The 21,055-nt window shown below is 47.6% G+C and overlaps 1 protein-coding gene across 2 annotated transcripts in view; it reads left to right on the top strand.

The window, feature by feature from the left end:
* Nucleotides 1-21,055, top strand: part of TTI1 (TELO2 interacting protein 1) — a 53,863-nt gene that overhangs the window by 20,789 nt on the left and 12,019 nt on the right. For both annotated transcript variants that reach the window (XM_062204185.1, XM_062204186.1), the window contains exons 2-7: nucleotides 2,361-4,703; nucleotides 8,785-8,985; nucleotides 13,541-13,689; nucleotides 16,800-16,940; nucleotides 18,847-19,051; nucleotides 19,681-19,768. In XM_062204185.1, the coding sequence (XP_062060169.1) occupies nucleotides 2,402-4,703; nucleotides 8,785-8,985; nucleotides 13,541-13,689; nucleotides 16,800-16,940; nucleotides 18,847-19,051; nucleotides 19,681-19,768 (3,086 nt within the window). In that variant the 5' untranslated portion in view covers nucleotides 2,361-2,401. The remainder of the gene's footprint in view (nucleotides 1-2,360; nucleotides 4,704-8,784; nucleotides 8,986-13,540; nucleotides 13,690-16,799; nucleotides 16,941-18,846; nucleotides 19,052-19,680; nucleotides 19,769-21,055) is intronic.

Below are 21,055 nucleotides of genomic sequence, written 5' to 3'. Positions count from 1 at the left end.
CACTGTCTTGTTTACTGTCAGCCAATGACTTTGAATTCTCCTCACAGAGAAAAGACTCTGGCTTTGAGTTGCTCACCTTCCTCACTTACCTATCATCCTGTCTCCTTTGCCTCCCTCCCTCCCTGCCATCCATCTTCCCATCTTTCCATCTTGCCAGACTCTATCTTTTCCCATGACTTCTGTTACTGTGTGTGCTGCTGGTTTTCCCAACTCTGGGCACCCCCTTTCATTTTGCATTGCCTTCAGCCTCACCTAGTTCTGATACTTCTCCCCTGTTACTGGCAGTCAGGGAATTTTTTTTTTTTTTAGTGCATAAAGTTGATCATATCACCCCATTTAAAACATCTCAATGACAAGAACAGGCAAAACGGATGTGTAGTGACAAAAGTCAGAACATTGGTCACCTTTGGATGGGGGAAATAGCAATTAATTTCAAAAGGGCACAGGGGGAGCAGTGTGGTGTAGTAGGTTAAGCCTCTGCCTGTGGCGCCAGCATCCCATATGGGCACTAGTTCGTGTCCCAGCTGCTCCTTTTTTTTTTTTTTTTAATAGTATGGATTTGCTGATCACTAATTTTTTTTAAAAGACTTATTTATTTATTGTTAGAGTTATACAGAGAGAGAGGGAGAGGCAGAGAGAAAGAGAGAGGTCTTCCATCTGCTGGTTCACTCTCCGGTTGACAGCAATGGCTGGAGCTGCGCCGATCGGAAGCCAGGAGCCAGAAGCTTCTTCTAGGCCTTCCTCATGGGTGCAGGGGCCCAAGCACTTGGGTCATCTTCTACTGCTTTCCCAGGCCATGGCAGAGAGCTGGATCGGAAGTGGAGCAGCCAGGACTCACATGAAATGCCAGCACTACAGACAGCTGCTTTACCCCCTACAACACAGCGCTGCCCCCTGCTCCTCTTTTGATCCAACTCTCTGCTATTGGCCTGGGAAAGCAGCAGCAGAAGGCCCAAATCCTTAGGCCCCTGTACCCATGTGGGAGACCCGGAGGAGGCTCCTGGCTCCTGGCTTTGCATTGGCCCAGCTCTGGCCGTTGCAACCATTTGGGGAGTGAACCAGCAGATGGAAGACCTTTCTCTCTGACTCTCCCTCTCTCTGTCTATAACTCTACCTCTCTCAAATAAATAAATAAATCTTAAAAGGTGGGGGGGAGCATAGGGAGCCTCCTAGGATGCTGGAAGTAGTCTGTGTCTTCCCTTGGCTAGTGCTTACCTGAGTGTATACATAAGTAAGAATTCACTGAGCTGTATGTTGAGATGTTGCATTTTACTCTGTGTACACCTCAATTTCAAGAAGGTAGTGCCCGGGCCGGCGCCGCGGCTCACTAGGCTAATCCTCTGCCTTGCGGCGCCAGCACACCGGGTTCTAGTCCCGGTTGGGGCACTGGATTCTGTCCCGGTTGCCCCTCTTCCAGCTCTCTGCTGTGGCCAGGGAGTGCAGTGGAGGATGGCCCAAGTGCTTGGGCCCTGCACCCCATGGGAGACCAGGAGAAGCACTTGGCTCCTGCCATCGGATCAGCGCGGTGCGCCGGCCACAGTGTGCCAGCCGCGGCGGCCATTGGAGGGTGAACCAACGGCAAAAAAGAAGACCTTTCTCTCTGTCTCTCTCTCTCACTGTCCACTCTGCCTGTCAAAAAAAAAAAAAAAGTAGTGCCCTTACTACCACGGGTTAAAGTCTAGACTCCTTCAAGTAGCCCACACATTCCTCGCTGTTCTTTCTGCAGGCCTGGACTCAAGCATCTTCTTGTGATGCCATCCTGGCTTTCTCAGGTGTGACTTTTTTTTTTTTTTTTTTTTTATTTGAAAGGCACAGTTACAGAGAGAGAGAGAATCTTCCATCTGCTGTTTCACTCCCCAAATGGCCACAACGGCCAGGGCTGGGCCAGGCCAAAGCCAGGAGCTTCCTCTGGGTCTCCCAATGGGTGTGGGGGCCCAGGAATTGGGCAGTCCTCCACTGCTTTCCCAGACACACCAGCAAGGAGCTGGATCGAAGAGGAGCAGTCAGGACTAGAACCGGCATCCTAGTGGGATGCCGCCATTGTCGTTTGCGGCTTCACCTGCTGCAGCACAGCATTGGCCCCAGGGCATAACTGTTCCACACGTCCTTGGGACCATTAGCAGAGGCCCATCCTGGTCCAGAAGAGACTGCATTGTGACCAGCCATTCACTTCCATCCCTCCCTCCCGCCCCGGGGCTTCCTAGGCCTGAGAACCATCTCTTGAGTTTCACTGCTGCCCTAGTGCCTGGCGCAGCGGCTGGCACACAGGCCCCAGGAAGTGTGTGCTGAATGACTGCATGCATGCTTGCTGTGTTTGCTTTGAGCTTGATGCTCTTTACTGAAAAATCTCCTTCCTCCAGCCTGTAGGATGTTTCCTCGGTGAGGGGAAAGCTATTGCACGATGGCAGTTTTCGATACTCCCGAGGAGGCCTTTGGCGCCTTGCGTCCGGTCTGTGTTCAGCTCACAAAGGCCCAGACGGTGGAGAATGTGGAACACCTGCAGACCCGGTTACAGAGCGTGAGCGACTCTGCCCTTCAGGAACTTCAGCAGTACGTGCTCTTCCCGTTGCGATTCACTCTCAAGACTCCCGGTCCCAAGAGAGAGCGCCTGATCCAAAGCGTGGTGGAATGCCTCACGTTCATCCTGTCTTCCACGTGTGTCAGAGAGCAAGAGCTTCTGCAGGAACTTTTTTCAGAACTCTCTGCTTGTCTGTATTCGCCCAGCTCCCAGAAACCCGCAGCTGTGTCAGAAGAGCTGAAATTGGCTGTGATCCAGGGACTCAGCACATTAATGCACTCGGCTTATGGGGACATCATTCTGACTTTTTATGAGCCCTCCATTCTGCCTCGTTTAGGATTTGCTGTATCTTTACTGTTAGGCCTAGCAGAACAGGAGAAATCTAAGCAAGTTAAAATTGCTGCCTTGAACTGTTTGCAGGTTCTGCTCTTTCAGTGTGAGTGTCAAGACCATCCAAGGTCCTTGGATGAGCTTGAGCAAAAGCAGCTGGGAGATTTGTTTGCTTCTTTTTTACCTGGAATCTCAACTGCAATGACAAGGGTTATCACGGGAGACTTTAAACAAGGTCACAGCATCGTCGTGTCTTCTCTGAAGATCTTTTATAAGACAGTGGGCTTCATTATGGCCGATGAGCAGCTCAGAGCAATCCCAAAGGTCCAAGCAAAACCTGCAGTGCAGCACAGAGTTGCAGAGCTGATGGTTCACAGGGAAGCAGATTGGGTAAAAAGTACTGGTGAGAAATTGACTATCCTTATTAAAAAGATTATCGAGTGTGTTTCAGCTCACCCACACTGGAAGGTGAGACTGGAACTGGCAGAACTGGTGGAGGCCCTTCTTTTGAAGTGCAGTCAGTCCCTGGTTGAATCTGCTGGTCCCCTTCTGAAGGCATTAGTGGGCCTAGCAAATGATGAGAGCCCTGAGGTCCAAGCCCAGTGCAATAAAGTTCTGAGATGTTTCGCAGAACGGAAGGTGGTGATGGGCAACAGAGCCTTTGCTGACATCTTGTCAGAAAGCTTGCATTCCCTGGCCACGTCTCTTCCACGCCTAATGAACTCCCAGGATGATCAGGGCAAATTCTCTACTCTTTCCTTGTTCCTCGGTTACCTGAAACTCTTGGGCCCAAAAGTAAACTTTGTCCTCAATTCTGGGGCCCACCTTCAGCGCCTTTCCAAAGCACTCATCCAAGTTCTAGAACTGGATGTGACTGACATCAAAATCGTGGAAGAGCGCCGCTGGCACCCTGATGATCTGAGTGCCTCTCCAAAGACCTCAGCCACCCGGCCGTGGAACCAAATCCAGAGGAGGTATTTCCGCTTCTTCACCGATGAGAGGGTTTTCCTGCTCTTGCGGCAGGTTTGTCAGCTTCTTGGTTACTATGGGAACCTTTATTTGCTTGTGGATCACTTTATGGAACTGTACCACGAGTCTGTGGTTTACCGAAAGCAAGCTGCCATGATCCTTAATGAACTGGTTGCCGGGGCTGCTGGGCTGGAGGGGGAGGACCTTCATGAGGAACGTGTTGAAACAAGCGCAGAGGAATTGAGAGAGATTGTGCAATCTATACTTGAAGAATACACGAGCCAAGAAAACTGGTATTTGGTTACCTGTATTGACGCTGAGGAAATGGAAGAGGAGCGAATGCTGAAGGAGTCAGGCCTCCAAGCCATCACATCGGGTGCACACGCTTGCCAGGTGCCATCTTTTCCAGCCTTCTCAAAGCCAAGTCCCACTGTTTGCTCCATGAACAGCAACATCTGGCAGATCTGCATCCAGCTGGAAGGGATTGGCCAGTTTGCACGTGCGCTGGGGAAAGACTTCCGCTTGCTCTTGATGTCAGCCCTTTATCCAGTCCTGGAGAAGGCCGGAGACCAAACCCTGCTCATCAGTCAGGCGGCCACCAGCACCATGGTGGAAATTGGCCAGGCTTGTGGCTACGACTCCCTGCGGCACCTAATCAATCAAAATTCAGACTATCTGGTGAACGGAATCTCTTTGAATCTGCGTCACCTGGCTCTGCACCCTCACACCACAAAGGTCTTGGAAGTCATGCTGCGGAACTCAGATGCTAGCCTGCTGCCTTTAGTGGCAGATGTGGTTCAAGACGTCTTGTCCACCCTGGACCAATTTTATGATAAGAGAGCCGCTTCCTTTGTCAGTGTTCTGCACGCCCTGCTGGCAGCATTAGGTACACGGAGAGCTCTTTTTAATGCTGATCTGGGGGCTGGGACTCAGTATCCTAGTTTGCCCAGCCTTACTTGTTTCATTATTTATGGTCATGCCATGGAGGACGTTTGAATAGTTGTCACTCCAGTCTCGCATGTTATAGTAGGATTCCATTGTTTATTTTTTATACTTGCAGTAATCTCTACTATTTTTTGAGCTCCTGCTTTGTGCCAGGGATATAAACCCTGCAGACTAATTATAAGTTATTATTTGTAGGAACTAACTAATTATTGTTATTTGTAAGAACTAAGACTAGGAGAGGTCCTGCTTAGCCAAGGTCACACAATTGATTAGGAATAAAGTCAGGATTTATGAGCTTTATTCTTTTCAACATATTAAACTACTTCTCATGATGCCAGTGGAGTATTGGAATAACATGAGTTGTTAAGTCCACACATAGGCCAGAACAGTACTGCCTGATAGAACTTTCTGTGACAGTGGTAATATTCTGTATCTTTTGTGCCCTGTCTAAATATAGCCACCAGCCACATCAGGCTAATACAACTAAGGAGCTGGATTATTAATTTTATTTAATGTTAATAGCCCCATGTGGCTGGTGACTATATTACTAGACAGAACATATCTAGAAACTGCCCTTTAACTTTTTGATTATGTGAGTTGGCTTGAGTTTCTCTTTTTCCCTGCAAGAGGGAATACTGTCTACCATTAGAATAGCAAAATTTTGGACTACCAAAAAAAACAGAATTCCTCAACTGGACAATCAATCTTTGGGTGAAAATGTAATGAGCACTATACCTGTCCCTTTTATGCAAAGCGTATCTCAGTATTTATGTCAGTACTGCTGATAACTTCTGAGGCAGGTGGGAAAGTCAGCTAAAAAAGTCAAGGCTGTGTAAGAAACGTTGTCATGGAACGTGACTGGGGCCAGGACTGTCCACTGCCTCATAATGACACCATTTCCAATGTTTAGTCATCCATTCACGAACATTCATATACAGCATAGATGTCCTTTTATTTGTTCAATAATAAAGAGTATCTGCCGTATGTCACACACTGCTGAGTAATGAGGATATAGCAGTGAACAGAACGAATACATTCTTGGAGCTTTCTTCTGTAAGAGAGATGATAAACAAGTAAGCAAATCATTAAACAAGCTCATTGCAGATTGTGATAAGCACTGTGAAAGAAAGAAACACTTCGATGCAAGGGAGTAGCAGGAACAGGCTACTTTAGGTGGAGTGGCAAGGGAGGGCCTCTCTGAGGAGGTGACAGTGGAGCTGACCTGAAGGGTATGAGGGGCCCATCGGTATATATGGGCTCTCACATTGTTTTTATGATTTGTGAGAATATTCAGGCAAAAGGGACAGCAGGTGCAAAGGCCAAGAGGGAAGAAGACACTTGGGGTCTTTGGAGAATTAAAAAAAGAGGTCATTGGGGAAAGAACGAGAGGTCAGGGACAAATCTTGCTGCATCTTACAAGCCAAGGCAAGGCATTTGCATTTCATTTTGCAACCCTTGGGAAACCTGTACAGTGAGCTGGTCACTGGGGAGTCAGCCATGAACAAGACCTACCTGGGCCTGCCTTCATGAAGCCCCTCCAAAGACTGGCAGGCTGCTAATATTCCGTTGTAAAGCAGGACCGACTTCATAGGCCAAATACAGCCCAGCTGTACTGTTTTGGGGAAGTACACTACATTACAATTTGAGATTTTAAAAAATATGAGCACCTTTTTTTTAAAAGATGGAGATGGAGGAGGAGAGATGGAGGATGCGATGGCGGAGGAGGGTCTCCATTGGTAAAGGAAAATGAGAATGCTTAAGATGGACTCTAGAACAACCTAAGGAAAGAAACAGAACTGGAGAGACAGCTTTTCTGAAAGCTTGGAAATTACCCAGAATACAGTTGCTTGTTGAATAGTAAAACTACTGAGGTGGAGTTGTCACTCAGAAATCAAAGGAGCATTTTTTGCTGGCACTACTGTCTGTCATCAAGTTAGAAATGGAAATGTGGTCTCAGAAAACTTCTAAAAGGTCTTAAAAGACCCTACTATGTGTTTTTAGGAAAAACGCAGTGTTTCACATGCACTGACAAAAATTATTGGATGCCACAGTGAGGATGAGAGCTATCAGTTAAATAGTACTTAGCACCAGCTACTGACTGACTGGTTATTCATAACAAGCAACAAATAGAGTAGCTTTGAAAATAAGAAACTATTCATGTCACAGACTTGGAGGTTGTGTGCCATGTCTGTGCATGCAGGGCTACTGCGTTCTTTGGACGGCTGCATAGTATTCCTTTGTGTGACTGCACCGGAGTTTATTTAACCAGTCCACAGACGTTTAACCAACTGGTAGTAGTTTCCAGTCTTTTGCCAACCCAAACAAATGCTGCAGTGAACATCTCTGTAGGTCATTTTGAACATGCCTCTGTATATCAATAGAATAAATTTCTGAAAGAAATGCTGCTGTAAAGGGTATTACCTTTAAATTTTTGATAGAGAGTATCAAATTGCTCTCCTAAGAGGCTGTACCAATTTAAACTCCATCAGTAGTGTAAAGAGTGCCAATTGTGCCACTCCCTCACCCACACTGTGAATTACCAGGCCTTTGATCTTTGCTAATCCAATAGGAGAAAAATAGCACCTTATTATAGTTTTAATTTGCATTAAGAGTGAGGTTGAGCTTCTTTTCATATGTTTAAAAGCCTTTTGTGAGCAAAGACATTTTAATGTCTGGCACTAGCCTTGAATCTAGACATAATCTTTGCAGTGTCTAGTCTTAGCAGTGTAAATGCCAGGTCCAGGTTTTAACTCTTTGAGAACCAGTCCCTTAGAGTGCACTAAGTACAGATTTACATCAGAGAACAGGGCATTGAAGAAATCATTGAGCCTGCGTCTGGGAACCTCCAGATACAAGATCAAAGGCATTTGCTCCCTGCTACTCCCAGTTGCCTGGTCATCATCTCCTATCTGCTGTTGCGCCGGCTCTGCGCAGCTGCTCCTGGATGAAAAGGAGACCAGCAGGTGCTAAAGGTTATCAGTCTCTGTCCCTGCTCTCTGCAAAAGCAGCACACTGGGCCAGAGCAGTGATTTGCGGCCTGTGGATTTTTGTTCTTGTTTCATTCCTTAGGGGGCTTTTATGAAATGAAGACTTTGTGGGGACCCTGACATACAGAAGGTAGCTGAAGTTAGAGCCACTACTGTTGAGGAGCAGACCCCCGAAGCCACCCTTTCTTTGCTGGTGTCTCGTGGCGTCCTCCCCGTTGTGATCCCTGACACATTTCTGTAGAGCCCCAAGGCTCCTTAAGGCATCCTTTAAAAACCGCTGGATTCAGTGATGGTTAAGGTTCATTCTGTGGTCGCATTTCAGAAATATTGGCACATCACCAAAGAAGGGAAAGCTCTGGAGAGAAGATGGCCAGCATCCTGAAGAGATACAGCTGTCAGAGGCACAATTGAAACTGTCTTTTTCTCCAGGTTCTGTAGAGTCTGTCTCCTATTAATTCTAAGTATGTCCTGGTGCTCAGAATTTTGTCACTTTTACATGTTCTCCAGTCTTGGGTATTTTTCATTTCTGCATGTATTTTGGGTCCCTACCCTCTAGAGTGAGCCCATTGGATTTCCAGTGGTGATCAATGGAACACAGATTCTCAGAGATTCAGACACTAAGTACTACAAACCAAATAGATAATTCCGAACTGTGATGAATTGATGTGAAGGGAAAGAACTTGGTGCTATGTAAGACATCACAGAGTGACCTGAATTAGGGCTTTCCAGAGCAGGTTCTATGTGTGCTGAGACATGAAAAGTGACTTGGGATCAGCCAAATATAAAGTAGGGGAGAGTATTCCAGACAGTGAGAACAACATATGCAAAAGTTCCAATGCCGGAGGAACTTGGCACATTGGAGGAACAGAAAGATGGTCATTCAGTGGGCAACTAGAAGTGGTAAGAAGGTAAGACTGGAAGAGCATGGAGGGACCACTGCATCACGCCGACTGTGGCAAAGAGCTTGTTCTGCTTGTAAAATGCTAATGTCTGTTGTCAGTGACCGAGGTGATCATTCTAACACTTCATTTACAGCCCAGTGGTTCCCAGACACAGGTAATCCTGGGCAATCACAAGAGCGAAGTTCAGGGGCGGAGGAAAGAGGTCATCTGCACACAACGCCGGCTGTTGTTGAGAACAGCGCCACAGCCGAAGACATTGAACGGTTTTTGCTGGACTACCTCAGAGAGAAGGATGTGGCAGATGGAAATGTCTCGGATCTTGATAATGACGAAGGTAACAAATGTCTATTCTGCCTTAACTAGTTTTTTTTCTTTTTGAAACAGATTACTGTGAAAATGATGAAATATTTCAGGAGGTTTGGAAATAAGAAAAGTTACTCATAACCTCACCAGGCGAATAAGCCATTCCCAATTTTTTGTCATCTCTTCCCATTTTTTTTTTTATTAAAGACCTATTTTTACATGGTTGCAGTCATAGTTTAAATGCATTGTAACCTTTCTGTGGCGTTATAAGCAACTCTCCATGTTTCTGTAGAGTTTTCATAATTAATGTTTTAATAGCTGCTGCTACTAAGTATCTGTTCCCCTGGGGGATGGGTAGGTTGAGTTTGGCTTTCACTTCATGCACAGTGCTGCAATGGATGATTCGAGCCTGTGACCTTTTCCTTTTCATGTATTTCTTTAAGATTCCCAGAAGTGGGATTTCTGGGTCAAGGATATGAACATTATTTAATGCTCACCAAATTGCCTTCCAAAAATGTTGTATCCATTTATATCTTCCCATCAGTGGCACAGGATAAATACTGGTCTCACCACAGTCTTGCCACATTGGATAGTACCAGTTCCGTTTCTTACTAAAGTAACAGGTGAAAAATGCTTTTTATTTCACCTTGCATTTCTTTGATTACCAACAAGATCAAACATTTTTCACAGTTTTTTTTTCTTATGCCCATTGTCTATTCATATGCTATTTATTTATAGGTGGGAGATTTCGGTGTTTTTCCTACCAGTTTATATGATAAAGGAAAGAGAGTTCAGGCTAGCTGCAGCTCTGGCCTCTTCTTTTATTCACAAGCTCAATCTGGAGCTTCAAGTCATGGAAGGATTAATAAATTATTAGAATCTCCTCTGCAAATATAAAATGCCAAGTCATAATGAGCTTGGTGGTCTCAGGACTATCCTAAATCGAACTGAGTCCCAAATTAGTTTATTAGGTTGGAATCAAGCAGATTTCTTTTGTGGTTTTTTTTTTTTCCCCCCTTTGGTGGAGTTGGGGGAGTGATTTCTACTCCAAGACTATTGAACTCAAGCCGGTCCTCCCAGGATAACAGGAAAAAGCTCAATGAGACTAACTACAACAAATCCTTCTAAATAGTGGAGAAGCAACCCATAACCCATAGCCCAAATAATGATTTATGCAGCATTGAGTCACGACTCTCCCCAAAGACAGATTTTTCCAATCAGAACTTTTGGGCTTTTTCTTAGAATTGTGTCTTGAGCCAGCACAATCCTTTACAGGAACTGCACCCTGTGCCCAGACCTGGAAACCCTAGAGGGGAAGCATCTTGATCCCTCATAATCTGGATTTGCTGTTCTTACTTAAAATTGGAGCATTGTCTGGGAATCCATTCTTTCACGATTAGGATCTTCTAGTTGATGCTCACTAGGAGCAGACCAAATGAATCAAACCCTTCTTCTAACAACAGAACAATCCACATCCCTCAAATAACATTGTGCAGTAGGTGCATTTCCAACAATAGATCCTGTTCTGGGAAGGCAAGCACGGCCCCTATCGTTCTTACAATTATCATTCATCAAGTATACACCATGTCCTTGGCATCATAAATGATGTTTGGCTTGGTGTTGGCTTGACGGGAGTTTTTTGTTTTAACCACACAGAAACACCTTGTGTATCTGAAGCTCCATTCTCCAAGAAACCCAAGCACTCTATGGATACATTTTCATTTATCTTTTCAGCCTCTGCTGTACGATTCTGATTTTCCAGCAGAGGAACTGAATGGGAGAAAGATGAGGGAGCAGTGCTCTGCCCAGCGGAAACGAGTGCAGCGGGCAGTGGAGATTGCAGGGCAGAGCGGGGCTGTGAGTAGATAGGGGAAGGTTTGGCAGAGCAGGGATTTTGGCCTGGGTTCCCTGCAACTCTCAAGTCTTTTGGTGTTTTAATCTACAGATTGATACCTATTTCATGTAGCACAGCACTCTGAACAGTGAGAGAATGATCATAGCCAGTGGCATCCATCTCATTTAACCTCCTCAACAGGCATATGAGCTTTATATGCTTTATCCCTTCTCTCCCGATGGCATGATACAGGGTGAGAGAAGTAGGTTGCAGAGACAAGACTTGAACTGACCAAACCGCATGCTGTATGTATTCCACCAAGCTGCACTGGTACTACCTTGGTTATAGAGAGAAATGATGCTGGGCATGCAAAGATCTCACAGGCTAGTGGAGAAGATTGGCTTGTGCCCCCTGTAGTCAAAGGGTGAATCAAAAGGAAAGAGAGTAGAGGGTAGAGCGAGGTCCAGCCCAGATTCCAAACAAGAACCCTGCTCTCTCTCTCTCTTTTTTTTTTTTTTTAAGTTTAAGGCCAGCGCCGTGGCTTAACAGGCTAATCCTCTGCCTTGCGGTGCTGGCACACCGGGTTCTAGTCCCGGTTGGGGCGCTGGATTCTATCCCGGTTGCCCCTCTTCCAGGCCAGCTCTCTGCTGTGGCCCAGGAAGGCAGTGGAGGATGGCCCAAGTGCTTGGGCCCTGCACCCGCATGGGAGACCAGGAGAAGCACCTGGCTCCTGGCTTTGGATCAGTGCGATGCGCTGGCCGCAGCGGCCATTGGAGGGTGAACCAACGGCAAAAAGGAAGACCTTTCTCTCTGTCTCTCTCTCTCACTATCCACTCTGCCTGTCCAAAAAAAAAAAAAAAAAAATTATTTCATTTATTTGAAATGCAGAGACAAAGACCCAGATGGAAAAATCTCCCATCCACTGGTTCACTCCCCAAATACCCGCAACAGCCAGGTCACTGAGCCAGGCTGAAGCTAGAAACCAGGAACTCCATCCCTGTCTCCCATGTGGATGGCAGGGACTCAGGTCACTGCTGCCTCCCAGGATACACATTAGAAGGAAGCTGGAATCCAGAGCAGGGCTGGAACTGAAACCCAAGCTCTCTGATATGGAATGCAGGCATCCCAAGCAGTGTCTTAACCACTGTGCTAAACATTAGTACTGTGTTTTTATGGTAAGTAATTGTTCGTGGAAATTTGGAAAAGACCAAAGGTATAGGGAAAAAAATTACTGTTAATATTTTGTTGCACAAAGATTTATGTAATAGTGCTCATCCTGTGATTGCATTTTTGCATGTTTTTTCTCCTTTTAACATGATAGTATTCCATACGTATTTTTTGTCATCAAAACTTGTTAAACACAAATTTTGGGACCTCCTAATGTGCCATTGCATGGGTGCACTGTGAGTCATGCAACGATTCCCTGGTGAGTAAACATGGAGTGTCTTAGTTCATCTGCGCTACTGTAACGAATACCTGAGACTGGGTAATTTCTGAAGAACAGTAATATACTTTCACAGTTCTGAGGCTGAGAAGCCCAGGATCATGGCACTGGCACGTCGCTTATCTGGTAAGGCTGCTCTCTGCCTCCAGATGGTGCTCTGTGGCCGTACCCTCCTGAGAGAAGGACCATGTGACCTCATGTGACAGAAGGCAGAAGGGCGAGAGAAGTGCTGCATGGAACCTCTTTTGTAACCTCTTAACCCTATTCATGAGGGAGGAGCCCTCTTAAAGGCCCCAGCCCTTGAGAAGGGCTTGTGGCACCTCCCATATGCTAGTGTCTGGGTCAGGTCTCGGCTCCTCTACTTCTGACCCAGCTTCCTGCTACACACACCCCAGGAGGCAGCAGGTGATGATTCAAGTACTTGGGTCCCTGCCATCCATGTAGGAGACCAGAATAGAGGTCTAGGTTCCTGACTTTGGGTTGGCCCAGCCTTGGCTATTGCAGCCAATTGAGGGAGTAAACCAGTGGATGAAAGAGCTCTCTCCATCTCTGTCTCTGGTCTCTCTTGCCTTTTAAATAAAAAAATGAAAAATGTTTTAAAACTTAAAAGATTCAAGTTCTTAAAATTTACTTGATTGGCAGAGTTACAGTAAGAAAGTGAGAGAAAGAGACAAAGATCCTCCATCTGCGGGTTAACTCCCCAAATGGCCACAATGGCTAGGGCTGGGCCATGCCAAAACCAGGAGCCAGGTACTCCATCTGGATCTCACATGGATAGCAGGGGCCCAAGCAGTTACAACATCTTCCACTGCTTTCCCAGGCACATTAGCAGGGAGCCGGATCAGAAGTGGAGCCGCCAGGACTCAAACCAATGCCCATATAGGATGATGACATCACAGGTGGTAGCTTAACCTGCTGCACCACAGTGCCAGCCCTAGATCCCAGCTCTTAATATCATCACATGGACCATGAAGTTTCAACCCCTGAATTATGGAGGGGACACATTCAGATCATAACAGAGGATCTTCCCAGTGTTTAGTTGTTACAATTAACACTGTTAAGACAGCATTGATTTGTACAGCTCGGCTCAAATTTCAGCTGCTTCCTTAAAATCCATTCCTGAACGTTTTGGTTACGTGACTCACAGTGCACCCATGCAATGGCACATTAGGAGGTCCCAAAATTTGTGTTTAGCAACAGTTTTGATGACAAAAAAAAAAGTCCTGTTCCTGAGTCTGAAGCAGGGGATCAAGCTGGACTGGGACATCTCCCATAAAACACGATCCCTCAACTGTGCTCCTTTTACAGAGGATCAGTCAGCCCCTCCCAAAGTGGATGAGAATGACACCCGTCCAGATGTGGAGCCACCCCTGCCAGTGCAGATCCAAATAGCCACGGATGTGATGGAGCGCTGCATACATTTGTTGTCAGATAAAAACCTGAAAATCCGCTTGAAGGTCAGTGTGTGGCCCCTTCTCTGCGTTCCCAGAGCAGTAGGAATGAAGTAGAGGAAGCAGTGAGTCTACGGGTGAGCGAGTAGCGTTGCTTATCTCCTGGGCCATGTGTGCTGGCAAGAGAAGGCACCGTGAGGAATTCATCTGGGCGGTGGCAGTTTTACATCTGTCAGCTCAGACGCTGAAAAACCAGAGTTTGGGGCATTCATTGAATCTTCAAGGGAAAGAAAGTTCTGTGCTTTGGAAAGGATATCATTGTCTAAGCTGACTTAATGCGGGGTGTGGGTTCTCCTTCTTTAAAGAGGTCATTCTTCCAAGCCTGGTTCTAGCCCTTATCTGTTTCTGTTTTCATCCTAGGAAAAACCCCAATACTTTTGGTAATATTCCATCCTTATTTGCTGGCAGTTTCCGAAGCAAACACCCCTGTCCTTAAGGACTTAAACCAAACCCTAGTGACTCAGTAAACAGGACAGTGGGGTGTCCCCGAAGGAAAATTTAACGTTCCTCCCTACTCCCAAGCAGGAGTGTGACACCCACCTTCCTTAGTGAATTACTATTCTCCATGGGAGCTTGTTACCTGGGCTCAGAAACCCTCAATGAACCTCAGATCTCAGGGTCTGTGTTTTGTGGAATTTGTTTGGTCTCCCCTTGACATCTCTTAGCATTTCTCTGTTCCATTCATTCTGCAAACACTTTTTGAGTGCCTGTTACATGCAAGGCTGTAATATGGGTGCCTGGCTGACACATTGAGCAGACTGTTGTACCCTTCATGTCCTTCTCTTGCATGGGAGTTTTGTAGCAGCTGAATACACACAGTTACCGAGAGCATTAGTGTTGTAGCCAGACCTCCATACCTAAATTCAGACCCTGGCTTTGCCAGCCCCCCATGCCGACCTTGAGTAAATTCATTCACCTTTTTGAACCTTTGTATCTTCATCTGTAAAATGAAGATGGTGTCTACTCCATGCGGTTGTTGCTTCTAGAGACTGCAGTTAGCCTGAGGTCCGACATACAGACTCCTCCACTCACTCACCTGGTGCCGGCTGAAAACTCGCCGCGTCAGGCAGCAGGTGTATAGGAAGGGAGGCAGCCGCATCCCTGTCTTTATGGGACTTCCTGTCTGTCATGGCAGAGAGGCCGTAATACCCAAACTTACACACACAAGTCGAGGAAATGCTAGAAAGGTGATAAGCCAGTTCCATGGCGGGAAATAGTAGTTCAGCCACACAGTAAATATGTACAGGAGCCTGTCCCATACCAGACCCTGCTGAATAAGACAGAGCCTACATCCTGGTGTAGACGGATCAGGGAAGGCTCTGAGAGAGGAGCATTTCTAAAGGTTGAGAAGGAGCCAGCCATGCAAAGGGGCAACGGCCCGAAGGAGAACAATCCAGGCACAGGGGGGAGAAAATGCGTCTTTGAAACCTGATGTAATTTGTTCAGTTAGTGACAGGACTCAAATCCAAAGCCAGTCAGTGATGCCAAAGCCATTTCCACTGTACTGCTCTGTACTCCCTGATACTAGTGAGCTTTTTCTTAGTTCCCTGCCTGACTAATCACCACCCTCAAGGGCAGATCCTCTTCTGTTTTTTGTTTCTGTTCCATAGGAGGCATCCAGTAAGGGTTCACTGCTTGATGTTAGCAGATCCCATTCTGTCTTTCTGAGTCAAACGTGTGCCTCCCCTGCGGCTTGAGGGCTGGCCCATCTCTGTGGAAGGGCAGCCTGCCTTGGTCATTGTACTGACCACTGCCTACGACCCTGACATGGGCCATCTGTTTTCAGTGAGCTTTGGAATATAAGAGATCAGGAAGCATATTCTCAAGGGAGGTGAAAAATCAGTTTACGTCCATGCCAGCCCAAACCTCCTTTTTTTTTTTTTTTTTTTTTTGACAGGCAGAGTGGACAGGAGTGGACAGTGAGAGAGAGACAGAGAGAAAGGTCTTCCTTTGCCGTTGGTTCACCCTCCAATGGCCGCCGCGGCTGGCGCACTGCGGCCAGCGCACTGCGCTGATCCGATGGCAGGAGCCAGGTGCTTCTCCTGGTCTCCCATGCGGGTGCAGGGCCCAAGGACCTGGGCCATCCTCCACTGCACTCCCGGGCCACAGCAGAGAGCTGGCCTGGAAGAGGAGCAACTGGGACAGAATCCGGTGCCCTGACCGGGACTAGAACCCGGTGTGCCGGCGCCGCAAGGCGGAGGATTAGCCTAGTGAGCTGCGGCGCCGGCCCAAACCTCCTTTTGACATTGGCCTGTACCTCACCTGCCTGGCCTCTCTGGAGGCAGCAGCAGAACTGGAATCTCACCCAGCCCCTTGCCTTGCTCCCGTCTGTCCAGAGGTGTCTGCATCTCCTCAGCAGTTCCACCTGAGCCCAAGGGTGCTTCCCTTCCCCTCCCCAGCTCCAGTTCTTCAGCAGCTCCAGCCATGTCCGCTCCAGGACAGAGCTGAGATCCTCCTGCCCCATCACATGGCCACCTGGCTTTGTTCCTCTCCCGTGGCCCTAGGTCTCCCAAAGGACCTCCTCTCTCAGCCCTCCCTGTTCAGATCCTTTCTCTACTCAGCAGCCAGGATGACCTTTGCAAGGCATGAACTCCCAGATGGCTCCCCACTGCACTTAGTGTAGAGTGAGAAGTTACCAACTTGGCCCCTTCCTAGTCCGGGCCGCATCCCACCCCTCCCCTGCCCTGCCTCCGTTCCCTCCGTCCCTCCAGCTCCGTCCCAGCCTGGGCCTTCCTCGCTGCAGTCTCCTGTTGCGGGGACACTTTCCCTCTGTGCAGAGCTAACTCTGATCCTCCTTACGCCGCCTTGTAGGAGCTGCTTGCTCAGAGAAGCCTTCCCAGCGTAGTGTCTGCATTTCAGCCTTGCCTTTCCTCTCGTCACAACCGGTGGTCCTCTCTTTATTTGGTTGTGGTCTGCTCAGGGTCTTCTGCTGGACCGTAAAGCCTGCGAAGGCGAGGAAAGGTGTGTCTAGCCAGGGCTTTTCACGTAGTCAGCACTCGGTAAACGGCTAGTCCATGAATGCTGTTCTAGGTTTGATTCTTTTAAGATGGTGACTTGATCCCAGGTGTCTGGTTGCAAGCTTTTACCCTCTGCTGCAATCCTGTCTTTGCTCTCAGGTCCTGGATGTTCTGGATTTGTGTGTGCTCGTTCTGCAGTCCCACAAGAACCAGCTCCTTCCCTTAGCTCATCGAACGTGGCCCTCGCTCGTGCACCGGCTCACAAACGATGACCCGCTGGCAGTGCTCAGAGCCTTCAAGGTACTGCTCCGATGCCCCACTCGTTGGCACAGAGCTCACTGGGGTCTTTTGGACCAGCTCTCTTCATTTGATTGCAATATCATACACCTGGAAGAAAATACAGAAAAATAAGGAAAGGACAAAGAAGAAAATAAAACTCAGTTTCCTTCTGAATGTTTAGTAGGACAAACTAATAGATGAAAAGGGCCACCAGTATTGATTAGCACCTCCGTGTGCCAGGCAGTGAGCGTGGCGCTCACCCGCACGTGATCTGTCACACTCGCAACCCCTGGCAAGGTGGCTGTTAGCCTCACTCCTCCTCCAGGAAGGTAAAGGCTCCTCAGGGTCATGCTGCTAGGAGGTGACAGAACCCAGACCTGTGAGTTCACGCCCAGGTTCCTGACAAGAGGCAAGGTGAAGGGTGTAGGTTCTAGTAGGGGACACCCTCTGCCCAGCCAGGCCATTTTGGGCAAAGCCTGTGACCACTGATCTTCAAGTGGGGTTAGTAGCACCTACCTCACGTTTCTCGGTGTGGTCAAGGAAGAAATGGAACACTTGGGTGAAATGCTCTGAAAGCTAAAAACCCTGTACGGAAATGCAGGTTATTCCCCCGACTTGGTTAAGCTTTTGGTGGCGTACGTATTTTAACTTACTTATTTATATCCTTTCTTGTTCCAAAAAGCACTTACAGCTACCTGCAGAGATACATTCACCATGGCAAGCTAACATAAATTAGAAGCAGGTGAGCAAGAGGAGACAAAGGAAAAAGCTATGTCGAGACAAAATGAGGCCAGGAGTACAGCCAGTGTGCTCAGCAGAAGTAGATTCGTTTTCTGTAAGATTGTTCAGCGTAAACCGGACCAAAATGCCAGCTTACCTCGAAACGTTTAAATTGTAAATATTTTTTTCCCAAAGCTAGATGCAGGAGATGACTGAGTGTGTGATAGTGTATGTGTGTTTATGTGTGTGTGTGTGTGTGTGTGAAAGAGGGAAAAAATAGGTTGGTGGAGGTGGAGAGAGTGGGAGAGATGGCTTATTGAGATGTGCTGTTTTCCTTTATGAAAATTAGTAAGTTATCTGAAATGACAACAAGCATCAGAACATAGAAAGATGTGTGCAGTGCGCTGAGGCTCAGTGACACCTGGGTTTCATGAAGCCTTCGCAGTGAGCTGAGGAACCTCTTCCAAGTGCCTTGTGCTTTGCAGAGTCGGCAGACACTCTGTGCTGGCTGTGGTTGCCTTCCGATTTTTAAAGAAATTCCTATTATCCCATATACTCAGTCTTGTGCAGTGGGGCAAGACGTTTCAATATGTTCTGCTAGAGAAAGTTTAAAATGAGACATGCAAAGAAACTGCCTGTTGTGAAAGATGGAACGAGGATGATGTACGTAAGAGATTGTGCACTTGAACAGAAGGAACACAGAGTCGATCCCAGCCAGGGGCGCAGCCTCGGCTCAGCCCTGGGACCGTGGTCCCATCCTCCTGATGCCTGCACATGGCAGTGAAGGCCCTCGTCTTGTATGTGCTTTGGTAGTTAGAGTTAAAAGCACAAGTCTCTTCTCAGGGGATTTCAGAAAGATTCAAGAGATGAGCTATATGAATTGCTTTAAGCGATTCTTTTTTTTTTTTTTAGCAAAAAAATGGGAGGAAAATCAAGGTATTAATCATATTACTCATCCAACCCAAGATTCCTCTGAATTATTCTCCATGTAATCTGTATTTATGGGTAGAAGCAGCCATGCCTTGGGAGCAGAGACCTCCAAATTCATAACTGTCAGAATCACAAACCATGGGCAAGAAATTAACAGCAGTAATTCTATTTTTTTTTTCCATGCAGAGACCTAGATGAAATTGAATTAGCAAGCATCCTTTAACCTTCTTCCTACCTTGGCATTGTTCAGTCACCAGACTGGGGGCTCTTTCTGCAGGTTTTGCGTACCCTGGGAGGCAGCTGTGGCGATTTTCTGCGGAGCCGATTCAGCAAAGATGTCCTGCCAAAACTGGCTGGCTCCTTAGTCACCCAGGCTCCCGTCAGTGCCAGGGCTGGACCAGTTTACTCACATACACTGGCCTTCAAGTTGCAACTGGCCGTCTTGCAGGGCCTGGGCCCCCTCTGTGAGAGACTGGACCTGGGTAGGTACTGGCTACTCTCACCTGAACACACATGCTGCACTCTGCCCACTGCTGTCATTGCACACTTTGCTTAGAAGGGACACCCCCCCCCCATTGTGGACATCTCCTTCAGTCTTGTTCTGTCCTCATTTGTCCATCTATCTTTTTTTTTAAGATTTATTTATTTATTTATTTGACAGGCAGAGTTACAGACAGAGAGAGAGACAGAGAGAGAGGTCTTCCATCCCCAAATGGCCACAATGGCTGGAGCTGGACAGATCCGATGCCAGGAGCTTCTTCTGGGTCTCCCACGTGGGTGCAGGGGCCCAAAGATTTGGGTCATCTTCCACTGCCCTCCCAGGCCATAGCAGCTGGATCAGAAGTGCAGCACCCAGAATTTGAACCGGCACCTATATGGGATGACAGTGGCTTTACCCACTATGCCACAGCGCTGGCCCCATGTCCATTTATCTTTTTTTTTTTTTTTTTTTTTTTCATTTATCTTAATGTGTTCTTTGACTTAGGGGTTGGGGAAGAAAGAGACTAGGGCATCTAGTGTGGCTGTTCCAGTTTCCCCAGGTAGCAGTTATTTGCCGCTTGTCCCAGATGAAGTCTGAGGGCCAATGATTCTTTTGTTTTTCTCTCTGCAGGTGAGGGTGACCTGAATAAAGTGGCTGATGCCTGCTTGATTTACCTCAGCGCCAAACAGCCCATGAAATTACAAGAGGCTGCCAGGAGGTACGTCTGCTTGATCACCCGCGTCTCTTTACGTTTGTTCTAAATTATAGATGATTTGCTAATGGCGAGCAGAGCGGAGGCATCCCCACCCGCACACGCTCCCTCCTTTCCAGGTTAAGATGATTTCTTTAACTGTGCCAAGTCTAGAGATGGTATTTTTACTCGATGCACTTCTCTTCTGCAAGTAACCTTTCCCTCGGCTTCAATGTCAGCAGTAGTTTCAAGGGAACAAAAAGCAGAAAGATGCTGGAGGGGACACAGTACCCTCCTGGTTGGAGGGCGACCCTCAGCACTGGGCGTGGCCACTGGGTGACCCTGGCATCTCTCCGTGCCTCCCCTCCCACAACAGCTAAGCAGAAGCACTGGTTGCCGATTACCTTGACTCCGGGAGCCCTCACGAATTGTATGCAGAATTGAATTTGCGTGCTAGTGGGCTCACACGTGCCTTTTTCTAGACAGAGTCCATGCCATTCATCCAATTCTGATAGGAGTCTGTGACCCAAAGAACATTAAGAACCACTGGACTAATGGCTTAAAGGGCCTCTTCTCATTCTGAAATTGTGTGATTCTAATTTCTAAGAGCTCTTGTACCATGCTTGTTAGAGAATAGCCGTCCTACCTCGAACAGAAGAAGCTGCTTCTGGTTCCCTGAGCACTAAGGGAAACCCTGAGCACTGCAGCCTTCTGCTGACCAGAGGCCCAGAATGCACTCTGGCTCCCTCTCCCCAGTTCTCCTTCCAGCTGGGAGCAGCCTGCTCCCTGAACTGCCATCCCCTAGACATCTGCCGCTGGGGCGAAAGCCAGGCTGTGTGGCCTGACACTGCACAGCCCTGGGCCCCGTGGCCCCTCATCCAGCCCCCCCAGTTCCCAGTCCCTGAGCAGAGAATCCCTCCTCCTTCACAGGCTGGTGGCTGATCCTCCTCGGTGGGGTGGGAGTTAGGATGCAGCTCATTCCCTGGGGGCTCACGGGCTGCCCTGCCTGGGAAGTGAGGAGCACCGGCTTGCTCTTGCAGCTTGTGCTGCTCGGAGTGATGGAACCACCTTTTTGAATTGATTTATTGTCCTTTGCAATTTTTTGCTCTTGATTTCCCCAGTTCCTGTTTCCTTTCTGTCCCTTTTCCATCACATCCCCTAGGCCCAGAATCAGTCAAGGTTTCTCGAGCACAGAGGTGCAATCCAGTGTGTTTCCTAGGCATTCTCATTCCTTAAAGAACACCTGAGGGTAACACATTTATCTACAACTCTTGTTACAACCAAGAATTACAGAGATCTGCTATTCACATCGCC

The sequence above is a fragment of the Lepus europaeus genome, chromosome 10 (assembly GCF_033115175.1).
Source record: "Lepus europaeus isolate LE1 chromosome 10, mLepTim1.pri, whole genome shotgun sequence".
NCBI lineage: Eukaryota > Metazoa > Chordata > Mammalia > Lagomorpha > Leporidae > Lepus > Lepus europaeus.
The sequence above is the reverse complement of the archived record's forward strand: the minus strand, read 5'-3'. Positions and strand labels throughout refer to the sequence as shown.